Below are 15081 nucleotides of genomic sequence, written 5' to 3' on the forward strand. Positions count from 1 at the left end.
TAGACAGTCAAGTGGCTTAAAAGTATGAAAATATACCAGACACAAGTTTAAAGCAAGGGAAATTCAACAAGTATTCTCACTTTCAATTATATCCTGATGTGTTCAATATTTGCTAAGTAGAATATTACATTAAAAAATCTGACCTGTGAAATGTATAACTATATAATTTTCATTCTAAATTTTTAAAATTAGCAGGCTCAATAATGATAAGCTCTCAAAATATAAAACCAATTCAGGTTATAAAATTACTACCAGTAGGTTATTTTGATTTTGGTAATGAAATAAGTGATTTAGAAAAATATTTATTCAAAATATCTAGCGTAAAAGTGCAAAAGCAAATAAATGGAGAAAGATTTTTTTAAGTAAATGGTACTAGAAGAATCAGATATCCATGTGCAGAAAAAAAAAAATCTCAAAGCGCACCATATACAAAAAAATTAATTCAAAATAGACCATAGACCCAAAACATTCAACTATAAAACTTCAAGAGGAAATGAGAATATTTTTGTGATCTTGTGTTAGAAGTACCATCCATAAATGTGAAAAAGTGGGTAAATTGGACTTCATATCAAAATGAAAAACTTCACTTTGAAATATCTAGAAAGCAAAAAGATAAGTTACAACCTTATGGAAAATATCCTCAAAACACGTATTTATATTCAAAGCTTTAAAGAAATTTTAAAACTTGATAATAAGAAAATAACACCCTAAAAACAAGCAGAGGATTTTAACATACTTTAACATATCAAAGAAATTATATAAATGGAAAATATGCACATGAAAAAATGTGCCACATCATTTATCGTTATGAAAGTGCAAACAATAACTGTAAAATACCACTATACAGCTACTAAAATGGCTTAAGAACAAGAAAAATCTAGCAATACCAAATAATTGCAAGGATGTAATGAACTCTCATATAGTGTTGGTAGTAATGCAAAAATGGTAGAACCACTTTGAAAAACATTTTGATATCTTATAAAGCTAAACATACATTTTCTTTTCTTTCTTTCTTTCTTTTTTTTTGTACCAGGGATCAAACTCGGGACCTTGCGCTTGAGAGGCAGACGCCGGAACCACTGAGCTAAATCCCCTGACCTAAACATACATTTTCAATGTAACCCAGCAACCCTACCCAAGAAAAATGAAACTGTATGTTTGGTCATACAAAAACTCCTATGAATGTTTATAGTAGCTTTATTCTTAATTGCCTAAACTAGAAAGAACTCAAAGTATTCTTCAACTGGTGATCAATGAATTAACTGTGGTACATACATGTCAGAAACACTGCTGAGCAGTAAAAAGGAGAACAACGACACATACAACAACACAGATGAATTTCAAATGCACTGTGCCACACAATCAAAAGACTCTCTACCATACCACTGATATGACATTCTGGAAAAGCCACAACTTCAATGACTAACAATGTTTACTAAATCATAGGGCTGGATGTGATGGGAAGGTTCCAGTACAAAGGAGCAAAAAGGAATTTTCTAGAGTGTTGGAAATGTTGTATATCACTATAGTGGTGCTTCTATGATTGTATCCATTTGTTAAAATCCACAGGAAAAGGGGCTGGGGATATAGCTCAGTGGCACCACGCCTGCCTTGCAAGTGCAAGGTCCTGAGTTCAATCCTCGGTAACAAATTTTAAAAAAAATCCACAGGAAAGCCTAATACTTAAAAGTTAATCTCTCATACAAATTAACATTCATTTACTTAATAAAAGTAAACCTTCAATGAAAGAAAAAAGTTTCAAATAATTTCCTAAAGCATCTAATGTGTGATTACAGTTTCATCATTTGGATCAAAACTATGAATAAACTCAGTGTGTATCTACATGAGATTGATTCAAACTGAAATATGAATCTTTTATAAAAATATACCTAAGAAGGCCGGGGATTTAGCTCAGTGATTCTGCCACCTGCCTTGCAGGCACAAGGACCTGAGTTCGATCCCCAGTACCAAAAAAAATATATATATATATATTATATATATATATACACACACACACACACACACACACATACACCTATATACCTATATACCTAAGAGTTGGAAAAAATATTTTTCGTACTTCTGTATGGTAAATACTTAGTCTTTGATTTACCAATTTGGAAAAACAGCCAAAAATACATAATACAGGAGCGATTTATGGCGAAGCTTAAAAAAAAGAAACAGTCCTTTCAGTATTTTAAAGTATTTTTCCTAAAACAATAACTTTATTTACTAATCACTTTTATCTTTTTAATGAAAAATTAGGAGTCTTGGTTATTAGCATTCTTTTAAGCTTAAGATTTTAGAGTATCAAAAAAAAAAAAAAGATTTTAGAGTATCTAGAATAAGAAAGTATCACTGACTGTGAGATTTAAAAGCACCGTATTTTAAACCCACATTTTATCCTGAATACTTTCTCTTCATACTGGTGGATTATGCTTAGGAGTAGTGACGGAAGAAAACACATATAAAACAGTCCACAAAGTCTGCACTTGAAATACACCATCCTGATTTGTAGTGGTAACCCCCAAATTAAGGAGAGCTCTATCCAAAATAATGGTGACCTTAGCTGGATTCCAGAACTCCCCACAGTACCCTAGCTTTATAGAGACATGCAGAAGGTTAAGGCAATGGAACCAGAAATATTACTTGCTTTAAAACATTTAATTTAGAACCATGTTTCATTTTGTGTGGAGAAATGGGAATTTTTCTTCTATGTATCAGCCTGCAACTGAGTAGACCTGAAATTATGTATGTGTGTGTACACCCCTCAAATGAAAACCACCAACAAACATATCCAACTAAACTAGAATGGATACACTGTGATATAGTCATAAAAAAGAAAACTATACAGCTATAGAATGAATGAACTATAATGACACAGGATATAGATAAATCTGGCAATACTGAGCTAAAAAGATAGTGTTTGATTCCATCTATCTGAAGTTGAACAGGAGGTACAGTGAATTTATGTTATTAAAACTCTAGATAGTGGTTACCCTTTGGAGAAAGGCCACTAAAGACTGGAAATGGGCAAGGGTCTTCCTCGGTTCTGGTAATGCCTCATTTCTTGTTATAAGTGCTAGCTTCAAAAGTAAGTGCAGTCCTGTGGAAATTCATCAAATCAAATGCTTATCATCTGTGTGCCTTTATGTATTATATTAACATTGAAACATCAAAACATATATAGAAAATCACAAATTTTGGAGAGGGTGGACTGGGGAAAGAGAGAATAAATACGGATAAAAAGTAAGATAGTCTGCTTCTACAAATAATACAGCACAGATTATTCTCCTTAAAGTTACCATGCCAAGTAAAATATAAATTAGGTACCAACCATGAAACCAGGTAGTACTGGCTGAGTAAATTTTGTCTTAAAAGAATACAGCAACTGTTTTGAGTTTGCATCATAGAAAGAAAGTTGACCTAAAAGGAAGGGAGAAAAAAGCCTAATTTATTATACAAACAATTATAACATCTAATTAATTCTAACACATAATCATGCAAAAATATAGAACATACTTTGAATTTTACTTTCATATCAAATCCATTATTCTTGACTCCCCACTGCTCAAGTCCTTTGTACCAATCATTGGACAAGTGTTAAGACTTCCTATGTTGATAGCACTGCGCAAGCAATAACAATCTAACAGTTAAAAAACAAAGACATGCTCCTGCCTTACACTGCTTAAAGACTGAGCATTAAAAGTCTTATGTTATCTATGCTTGCAATCTCTTCCATTTTTACCATTTAATCTTTAGTATTTCTAATAGTAGATCACCATCACTGATGACAGTTTTCTAAAAGGTAGAGAACCACTAGTCTGCACAATTAAAGATTAGTCTATTATTTTTCAAGGCTTTCAGAATTGGATTCATTCTACATTACATCTTTTCCCTGCTGTATTCTATGCTCTAGGCCAGTGACGGTGAACCTTTTAGAGCTTTCAATGATAACAAACAGCTGGCTGTGGCACACGTGCCACAGGTTCATATTACTTCTCAATATTACTTCTGTGGAATCACAGAGTATGGGAAAGAAGAGAGAAAAATAAGCAAATGCTATCTTGGTAGTCAAAACAGGAAAAAAAAAGTGCACCAATAAATTTGTCATTTATTCTGAGGAAAATGGTTTATATGATTCAAAGTAATTAGTAAAAGAGAATGTAGCAAAATTAACATGTTATCACTAAAATGAAATCAAACCAAAATTAATTTTTTCTTTTCTTTTTCAGTGATTAAGTTGACAGTTCATGAAATTAACTGGACCCAGTGTTACTTAAAATGATGAAATCTGGTATTATTATCTTAAAGTGTTAACTTGGAGAGAAACTAGGGAATTAATTTTGTAACACAGTTCAATGTTTTATCATCTTCAATATTTTTATAATTAGATAACAGAGAAGATATTTATCAACTACAAAAAAACTTAAGAAATTTTTCAAAAGATAAATTTTCAAGTTGATTTTTAGATGATTTCAATAGGACAAGTTTAGCCAAAATCTTTTAAGCTAAAACTAAAAAAGGATAAATGTTAACATTCTTCTCTTCAATTATAAACAATAAGAATCAACCCTAAATTTCCTAATCTAAGACAGTAAATGAAATCTAACAGAATTCTGTGAAAAAAGATCTAGTGGATTAGGATCAATACAGGTCAGTGTAGCTTTAACAATGCTATTAACTCAGACTACTAGAAGTAGTGTTGCCAAATCACTCTTCTATTCTGGTAACTCTAAGAATCAGCCTTTAAGAAATACATTGAACACTGTATACAGGAGATTATAAGGGTTTGGAAAAATTAAGTTGTAAAAGGAACAGCTAGTAACAAAGAATGTAGAGTTTGAAAAAAATGGCCCCAAAAAGCAGTCTGTAGTTTTTTTTTTTTGTACCGGGGATTGAACTTGGGTCCTTGGGCTTGCGCAGCAGGCAGCGGAAACCACTGAGCTAAATCCCCAGCCCCAGTCTGTAGTTTTTAACAAATAAAAATTACCATATAAATAAGAAGTAGGAAACACAATTCTGTGTTAGTCTCAGCAGTCATAGAGATAAAGTAAATCCATTTTAGAAAAACCTAACCAAGACTTGTTCAATAACCAGGATTCTAATTGTCTTAGACAATAAACTTTGTATTAAAAAGTTCAGCCCATGAGTGGCAACTACCTGAAGAGATAGTTTAATAAGGATTTTATATTGTGTGGCAGATGGACTGGGTAATTTCTAAGGTCTACTCCTACTCAAAAAAATCTTACTGCACCACTCTATACAAGTACATAATAAAACAGGAAAGAAAACAGAAGAAATTTTAGTGCTTAAGACTATAATTAGCAAAATCTCTGAGGTTTAGTAAATCCATTTAATGCTATATATATATATATATCTTTTATAGATATCTTTTAGATATATCTTTTATATATATATATATTTTAATAGTATTCTAGGCATACATCATATACCTTTCTGGTAGATTTTAGAACTGAGATTGCATGCATGAAGAAAGCCAGCTGGCCAAAATGTCCTTACCATAGTATTAATAGAAATTCTGTATAAAGAACTGACAAGGAGAAGTACCAAAATACAAGCAACTATAACACAATGACTTATAAAAAATAAACTTACCCCCATCAAAATCACAAAATACACCTATTTTCTCAGGAACCGTAACATCCAAAGCTTTGACTTTATTATTATGTTTTGCTGCAAATGTATTTTGTAGCCAGTTGTTGACATGAACGCACCAACTAGTGTTTGTCTTTCCTAATTGGTCAAATTTCCCCAAAGTTTTGTATGCCACTCCCACACTGTAGGATTTACAGTCTTTTTGGGCCTTAACTTCCCAGTAATGTTGTCCACTTTCAATAGCAGTGTCTCCTACAAAAGATCAGAAAGGAAGACTTGACTCACTTCTTCCTTATGAGTCATAGATTTTTACCTATTACTTATCCCATAAATGACACAAAAATTTTAATTCAACTGCTATTTCTATGAAACAAATCATGTTGGCAACACAGATACTAAATGCAGAGTACTTACAACTTTACTTACACATTTTTTTCTAAATATAAAATGCTTCATAACTTTTCTTCCTATCACTATGTAAACTGAAGTAGTTTTAAAAGTATCAATAGGTCAATTTCAAAAGGCCCCCAATTAAGCTTTAACAGGAAAAATTTCTGTGAGGATTCACTGAATACAAAGGTAGATACGCCAGCTCTAAGCAAGTAGAACATCCACCACTGTGATATGATGCTTTAATCTGAGATCATGAAGAACTGTATCACATTTTATCCTACCCAGTACTGTATATGATTCCCCAGTAAAGCGGTCTCTGCTGCCTCTTACTGGTGGTGGCCTGGAGCTTAAAGATGTCCGTTTGGGGGATGGTGTACCACTTCTATGTAAACAAGAACAAAAGGAAAAACAAGTATTTTATGCTGGAAATGTTTCATAAACTAAAATTACAAATCTTCAAAAAGACTTCTAGTATCACAGAAACAGCATAATTTAACTTGTTCTGAATTATTATTAGCAGAGAGTTGTCAATTATAATACTCAAATATAAGAAGCCATCAATACAAAGCAGGCTGAAAGCACTAATGTCATGCACACTGAGCAAGGCTTATACAAAGAACACAAAGTTGAAATTTTTTTTAAAATGCCAAAATGAGACAAGACTTACTGAAGAAAAAAAAATCAAGGAAGATATTGCATTCCAGCTTATATTTTTTGCAATTAAATTTAAATAAAAGCAAAACTAGGCTGCTTCTTAACAATCACAACTAAGAAACTTCTAAAGCTTAGCAGTAGGTATTTTTGTTCTGTTATCTTTTCTTCTTAAAAAGAGAAACAGGAATTGTCCAAATCAGTGTATAGGATAATATCAAGTATTATAAAGCATTTCCAGCATTAAAATGCAAAGATCCAATCTGATCTCTTATATCAAATTATGATATGGTAAACTGGATTGTACTAGGCTTTTCACCAAGTCTCAAAAACTCACAATATGCTGAGACCTCAAACTTTTTAAATAACATTTTAATTATGTTGATTCACTGTATTTAAAAACACAAAAAATTTTGGGAGGTTAAGAATATCCTAATGCTATTTAGGAGAAACAGAAATACTCTATATATATTCTTGGCACTAATTAGAAATAAAAACCATTTTAAAATATTGGTGTACTAGAATTTTTTCCTAAAAAAAGATCAATTGAATAGATTTTAATAAGCTGTCAACTTATACTGAAATAAAATTCCCTGGCAAAGGTAAAACAAGAATTAAAAATATAAAGTTGTTTCATATGATTAATCTGCATTATTTAAACGTCTTACTGTCAGAAGGCAGATTTATCAAAGAATTAAAACAGTGAACTCAGGACCACTTCCTCTACTTTATAGTGTATTAGGCAGCACAATTATAACTCAACAACTCTAGTATTTACATGATCTAGTTTAATTCTTCCCAAAGGATGACAAAGGTTATTTTTGTAAAGATACATCTTTAAAAAGATATTTAAGTAACTGACTATATATCCTATTTGAACAGACAGCATGAACAGAGGTAGTAAGAATAGTGAGATTAAAAGTTCTGTAAAATTTGTTCTCAGGTGGACAATAGTTTCTTCCTATTGGGGAAGGGGAAAGCAAAATAAAATCTGATTGGGGGAGGGCAGAAGTAAATAGAAATAAATTCAAATGAATAAAAACTGAAAATCATTATCCTGAATAAATATATATTTTTTAACTTCTCCAAGGTTTGGTTTGACTACCTAAGTCAATACTTATTATACAATACTCTTAAGAGTCACTGATAGTAAAAAAAAAAAAAAAAAAAAAAAAAAATTCTGTAAACTTAACTAAAAAAAAGACTATATCACATTTTTCTTTTTGATTATTTTTATATAAGCTTTGAAAGAATATTAAAAATCTGCTTACCAAAGATCTGTATAATTTTCAAATATTTTATCTTAAACTAAGGGGAAAAGATAATACTGTATTTTCCTCAAAATTAAAAAATAATAAAAGTAGCTCTGTTTTCATTATCCTATGGGAGAAGGCATAGTGTCTCAAAACTTGGCATTTTCAAACCATGTCCTGAACTAAAGGGAATCCACAGATACCACAGAGGCTGCTGCAGGACTTTGAGAAGAAGCCATCACCAGAGTTCCTACCTACTACAACCAGCTACCATATTCCTTTTAAAACTGGTCTTCTAGAAACGTTTCATCTGACAAACGCTTTCTGTTACTAATTTTTAAAGAACAAGGGTAAAAAAGCACTGTTTTGGATATAACATTAGGAAAAATATGAAAAGGAGGGGCTTACAAGTAAGATTGTCTTAATGTGGTTTATAAACAGGAAGTTTATATTTTTATTCTACAAAAGTTCATTTTTTTATTTGAAATGAAACTTCCTCCAGGAAAATTGAGTGGGCATTTGGAATAGCTCACCAAAGACTTGTCCAAAATAAAGTCATCAAAATATATTAATCTTCCTTCTTCTAAGCTAGCTCAACTTCAAATACTGATAATTACACAAAGTACACATAGTTTTAGTGAACTGTAAATGTCACTAATTTTAGAAAATTAGTTATCTAACTTCACTTCAATCTTTAATGTTTTTTTGTATTGCTAGTTCTATCCTTACACTTAGCAGGGATGACTATGGCTGCTCTTCAGTTGAGAGATGGAGCAAAGAAAGTAAAAAAGATTTTGTTGTAATAGGCAAGAATCATATGAAAAGAGGTAAGAGGTTAAAGTATATGTGTAATTAGAGGTGAGGAAAAAGTAAATGAACCAAACCGGAGGCTCTCAAATCTGGGTGCACAGAACCACTTGGGGATCTTTTAATTTTTTATTATTTTGTACCACTGAGGATTAATCCAAGGACTTGTGCATGCTAGGCAAGCATTCTATCACTAAGCTACCCCTCCAGTTCACTTGTAGAGCTTTAAAAATTACCATGCTTCACTGTAGATTTTGGTGTTCAACAGGAATAGGAGCCACTGAAGTTAAACAAATAAAAAACTCCCCTAACAAGGGGCAGGGATTAAAAGGATGATGATGAAAAGATAGTTCTTATACAGTCCATTATACAGTGCCCTTAGTATTTGGTTACTATGGCAAATGAGTAACCTGGCCATAGAGCAGCTAAAGAAAGGGAAATAATTACTGCCAAGAACCGTATCTTACCTCTCTATCCCCAGTACACAGGAGGTGTGCAACATTCTGACATGAATGTCAGCTTAAAATGACTATGGGATGTTATTATCTAAGGACCAACTTTACTTTCCTGAACCACACAGTCCTATACTGAGAAACAAAGGGCTTAGGGATTTTGTAATAAATTACTGCTTGTCCACTGAAAAAGCACAAAAGAATCAGAATCAACCAGGAAACCTTTATAAAGTCCACTGACAGTCTAGTAAACTGTATGTCCACTAGGAAGAAACATACATTTTGAAAAACATTTCCCAGGTAATTCAGAGCAATAAATAGCAATGGACACTTGTATAGTATAAATAAACAAATGTTCACCTGGTATTGCTTCAAAATTTAAGAGCTCATTCGGTAACCAGAAAAAAAATTTCAAGAAAAAAATTATAACTTACCAGTAAAAAAGTAATTGAGGGAAGCATGGAGAAAAGAAAGACAGAGATAACTATTGAGAATTGCAGTTTAGTTTCAGAGAAAAGTTAGTAAGAACTCCTCTTCCGTTGCAGTATTCCAGCCATACAGCTCTAAGTACATTTTGGGAAGAAATACAATAGCTATTATCACCTATGTAAAACATAATCTTCTCACCCCTTGCTTCTCTTAAAGATACCTTGGCCACTTAACTATATAAATTAAGGTCCTTTGTTACTTCTAGACTAGATTATTTTACTAGCCTCCTGAATGAGCTCTTTGCTATCCAGTTCATCTTATTCACTATTACAAAATAAAAACCTAGCCCTGGTTCCCTCGCCTTTTAAAGTCATCATGTACTTCCAAATTGTTTACAAAGGACTTAGTTTGGGATTTCAAGGTCTTGATCTGCTCCCAATCTCCCACAATCAGTTTTAGTCTTTCCTCTTGTTGCTCCTCCCCTCGCTCCAAGTCCAAATACCATACATTCTCTCAGTTCCTCAAGAACTAGCCTAAATACCATTCTGTTATTGAAGGTCTTCCAGATCCTACCACACTAAAAAACTTCTGAGGAGTCTAATTTCAGGCCAAAATCTTATGTGTGATTTTTTTTTTTTTGCCCAAACAGAGATAATTACAAAGGCTTTAGCTAGCACATTGTGGGGAGGTATGGCAATGGGCTGTACAGGGTGGGCTACCTTGTTATACTATACTTGGTGCACAGCTAATATAGCACAGTTCATACATGGAGTTGCAATTCTACCACTCTCCCCAACCATGCTCATGGACCTATCTACATTCCTAGTCTAGTCATCTCTGTTCAGAGACTCACTTATGGGAGGAAGGCCCTATACCAAGTACTTTCTTGGGATATCTCCTTAAGGGTGGAGGAGATCTGAAGACACCTTTTTCCACTCTGTCTTAGCCCTTTTTCCAGTTTTTTTTTTAATTTTTTTTTCCCCATTAAGTTTATTGGTACATTTTAGGTATACAGTACAGTTACATTCATCATTGGGATCTTGTACCATTACATGAGTCTCTTGGTTCTTATTTTTGTTCCCCTTCCCTTGCCCTCCCTTCACCCCCTCCACCCTTCCCTATTTGCAAAGACCTTGTTTCCATTTTTTCCCTCTTCTCATATTTTTTCCTTTCCCTTTTTTCCCTTCCCCTACCCCTCCCAATTACCCTGCTCTTTTAGACCTTTACTTCCTGTTATACAATATCAGTTATACATTTTTTAATTACAATATTAAGATCTAGGAGACATTACCACAGATTTTACAGAATTTAAAAGGATATAGAAAGCGTATTTCAAAAATCTGTTTTGAAATAAATTTGACAACTTCTAAGAAGTACCTTGGAAGACAAATTAATGAAACTAACTCTGGAGGAAATATAAAATTTGAATAGCACCTATTAAGGAAAGTATATTCCTAGCTTGAAAACCTACCTATATGACAACAGCAGCCTCATAAACATTTTAACTGATAAATTATATCAAACAATTAAAGCAGAAAAAAGGAGGAACACTTCTCCCCTCATTTTAGGAACTCAACATTGTGCTAATCCTAAAACTGGATAAAGATAATAGAAGAAAAAAGTATGAATATAGATAGAAATTTGTTTAACAAAACAAACTCTTGGAAGTCAGATCTGGCAGGATGTAGAAAGTGGTTTTGTTATAGGGATGGCAGTGTTGGTTCAGCATTGGAAGATCCACCCCTAAAAGGCATCATTTAAACAGAGGAAAGGAAAGTCATATGATCCTGTCACTAGTTGGAGAAAAAGTATTGGACTAAATTCTACAGCTGTTCATGGTAAAAGCTATCAGGAGACCAGAAGTAGAACAGAACCTGCTCAACAGATTAAAGACATGTACTCCACACTTCCAGCTAGAACGCCTTATATAAATGGAGAAGATACAATGCTTTCTCCTTGAGGTGGGGAACAAGGGCAGATATGCTTACTCTTTATCTGTCCATTAAACTTTGAAACCTAGTCCCCACCAAAATAGTCTGGCAATAAAATGACACAACTAGGATAGGATTGGCATGGCAGAAGCAAAATCTTTATATGTAGATGAAATGATCATCTACAGAGAAAATACTAAGAAATCTCTAGGAGCCCCTAGGACTTGTACTTGAATTGAGCAGGATTAGAAAACACAAGGTATATATAAAAATTCAGGTCTGTGTATACTTGCTATAAATGAAGAATTGGATATTGAAATTTAAAAGTTATGTAGGAGTACAAAGGACCTAGAAAAGTTAAAAACAAAAACAAAAACAGTGTTGGACAATGTTTAGCACCTAATTTTAAGACTTCTTCTAAAGCTATAGTAATCAAGGTAGTGTTGGTGTAAGGAAAGACATATAGATCATTGGAATAAAACAGAAAATCTAGAAATAGAACCACACACACATGGTCCACTGAGTTTTGAAAGACTATCCAACATCAACATTTTATAGAATATAAACTCAATTCAAGAGCCGAGGAAGAGATAGTATTTTCAGCAAACGGCACTAGAACCCTACCTGGTATCCGTATATAAAACATTAACCTCAACCCTTTTTTTCCATACATGAAAATAACTTGAAGGGATCTATGAACCTAAATAAGAAAGCCTAAAAGTATAAAACTTTAAGAAGAAATTATAAGGGAAAATATTTATGAATTCAGGGTAGGCAAGAACTACCTAGGATACAAAAAACATGATGTATAAAAGAAAAAAATTGATAAATGAGATTCCATCAAAATTTAGAACTTTAAATGACATCATTAAAATGAAAAGTAGTCCTTAAACAGACCATATTTACAATGCATATAACCTATGAGCAGAATATATAAAGAATTCTTAGAGCTCATTAATAGACAACCCAATTAAAATGTAGACATAAGAAGATGATAAATAGCCAGTATAGCACAAGGAACGGTGTGCAATTCTACAATCAGAAAAATACTAATCAGTACAATAATAAGATTGAATTATACACTCATTAGGGAGATGAAGTCAAAAGTTTTTAAAGCCTTGTCATGACTTTTTCTTTTTGTTGGATTCTCCCGCTTTGCGTTTAATTTGTCACGCCCAATGGATTCATTCTGCTGGGTTTCCTGGGGTTGTGATCCTCATTGTCTTTTCCTAGGGTATTGTCTAAAATTTTTTGGAGTGCCAGTTTGGTATTCATGAAGTTCCTGAGGTGCTCTTTATCATAAAAGTATCTTATTTCTCCATCAATTTTGAAAGACAGTTTTTCAGGGTACATCAATCTGGCTTGGAGGCTGTTTTCCTTTAGGGCTTGAAATACATCATTCCAAGCTCTTCTTGCCTTGAGGGTTTGCATTGAGAAGTCTGCTGTGATTCTGATGGGCTTTCCTTTGTATGTGATTTGTTTCTTTTCTCTCACTGCTTGTAGAATTTTGTTCTTCTGTTGGATTTCTGAAATCCTAACTATTATATGCCTATGTGTAGATTGTTTTTGATTAAAGCTAGCTGGTGTCTTATATGCCTCACTTATCTGTATGTCAAGTTGTTTTCCCCTCCTTGGGAAGTTTTCTGCCATCACTTCTGTGATTTTTTATGTCATATGCACTCTCTCCTCTTTCTTCATTGACTCCAATCAGTCTTATGTTATTCTTCTTTGCATCATCTAGCAGCTGCTGGATTGATTTCTCATGTTCCCTTACAATTTTAAAGCAATTTTTCTTTTCCTCCTCACTAATTGCAATCTTATCTTCTACATGTGAAATTCTATCCTCACATTGGTTCATTCTGCTGCGCAGACTTTCCATGGATTTTTTAATCTCTTGGAAATCTGTTTGTATCTGTTTTATGGATTCCATTTGTTTCCTATGTTGGGATTCCATCATGTTCCTCAGATCCTCTATTTTTTTATGTGTCCTCTCTAGATTCATTAATCATGTCTTGCACCATGAGCAAAATCTTTGCTGTTATCTGAGTAATTATTTCTGATTTCATTTTTCCCAGATCCTCTTTTGTTGCCAGTTCAGAGAGTCCAGGTAGTTTAGTATCAGATTGTTCCATCTCATTTCCCTTTGGGGTTGCTGTAGGTGATCTGGAACTCTGTTTTTGAGGCTTGTTTATGTGTTTTCTCATTTCCACGGGGGGGGGGGTGTGCTTCTGGCGCCCATGCTGCTCACCATCTCTGGCCTAGGAGCTTGGGATGGCAGCAGGGGAGCTTTCTTCCGGGTTCTGGGACCAGCTGAGCTTCTCTGCCCTAGGAGCCTGGGATGGAGGCGGGGAGCTTCCTTCCAGGTGTTGGGACCAGCTCAGCTTCTCTGCCCTAGGAGCCTGGGATGGCAGCAGGGGAGCTTCCTTCCGGGTGCTCACTTTTTCCAGTTTTAATCCTCTTCTCTCCTGGTCTTTTTCAGTTCTCTGTTCCACAAAACAGGGGGAGCCTTTTGTTTGGGGCTTCCCAGCAGTGAGAAGATCCTCTACCTGTGATCCTTGTTGACTGGCTCAACACACAGCTTTCCTCTGTGACCTCTTGCTTATCCTATCACAGTAAAATAAGAAAAGCCTTGATTGTTACTTTCAGTTTAGCTCACTGTCCTAACTGACCATCTCAACACCTGGCAGCTCTGAGTTAGACTCTTCCCTTCCTTTCCCTTGCCCTCTCTTTCTTTTCTATGACATCCTTTCTTCACACTATTACACAAATGTCTATTTTGCATATATATGCAAAATATATATATATATACTACATATATGTATTTACAATGAGAGTAAATTTCTTGGAAGCAAGAACAGTGTTTACCCCTATAAATCCTACAACATCCAACAGTAAATAAATATTTATGAAAAGGTAAGTAAATGTATACAGGTTGAGCAGCCCTAATCCAAAAATCTGAAATGCTCCAATACTGGAAACCTTTTGAGTACTGACAGGATGCCTTAAATATAAAATTCCATATCTCACCCACATCAAAGATATGTGCACTAAAAATATTGTACAAAATCATCTTCAGCTTATGTGCATACACTATGTATGAAACATAAATGAACACCCAGGGTAAATCATTATGTATTCGCAAATATTCAAAATTCCAAAAAAATCTAAAATTTAAATTGGGTGTCAAGCATTTTGAATAAGGAATACTCAATTTATACAACATACCAGAAGTAGTCTACATAAAAAATCTTCAGAAGAAGAAATGAAAAAAGAAATAATACAACCTAAAATGCTAAATACATTCTAAAAATTTCCAAATAAGCAAATGAAACTTCATACACTATTAAATCCAGCAGCATTTTACAATTTATAATGCACTAGGAAATTACTTTTATCAAGTATGAGCAAATAAACTGGAAAGATGAGACAAGGTAACTTTGAAAAGAGCACATATTCTCGTTTCTCGTAAAGATATGTTGTATCTTTAAACAGTACGTTATTATTCATGCAACTTGACTAATAGCTGGCACCATCCTAATAATTTCA

General features: G+C 33.6%; 1 protein-coding gene across 8 annotated transcripts in view; it reads right to left on the bottom strand.

Annotated features, from left to right (window-relative positions):
- Positions 1-15081, bottom strand: part of Fsd1l (fibronectin type III and SPRY domain containing 1 like) — a 75249-nt gene that overhangs the window by 7165 nt on the left and 53003 nt on the right. For all 8 annotated transcript variants that reach the window (XM_013073479.3, XM_087184212.1, XM_013073482.3 and 5 more), the window contains 3 exons: positions 6294-6394; positions 5620-5871; positions 3338-3426 (listed from right to left, as the gene is read on the bottom strand). In XM_013073479.3, coding sequence (XP_012928933.1) covers positions 3338-3426; positions 5620-5871; positions 6294-6394 — 442 coding nt within the window. The remainder of the gene's footprint in view (positions 1-3337; positions 3427-5619; positions 5872-6293; positions 6395-15081) is intronic.

The sequence above is a fragment of the Heterocephalus glaber genome, unplaced genomic scaffold (genome assembly GCF_053883595.1).
Source record: "Heterocephalus glaber isolate CG9 unplaced genomic scaffold, H.glaber_assembly_v1.0 deba00001481, whole genome shotgun sequence".
In the NCBI taxonomy this organism is placed as follows: Eukaryota; Metazoa; Chordata; class Mammalia; order Rodentia; family Bathyergidae; genus Heterocephalus; species Heterocephalus glaber.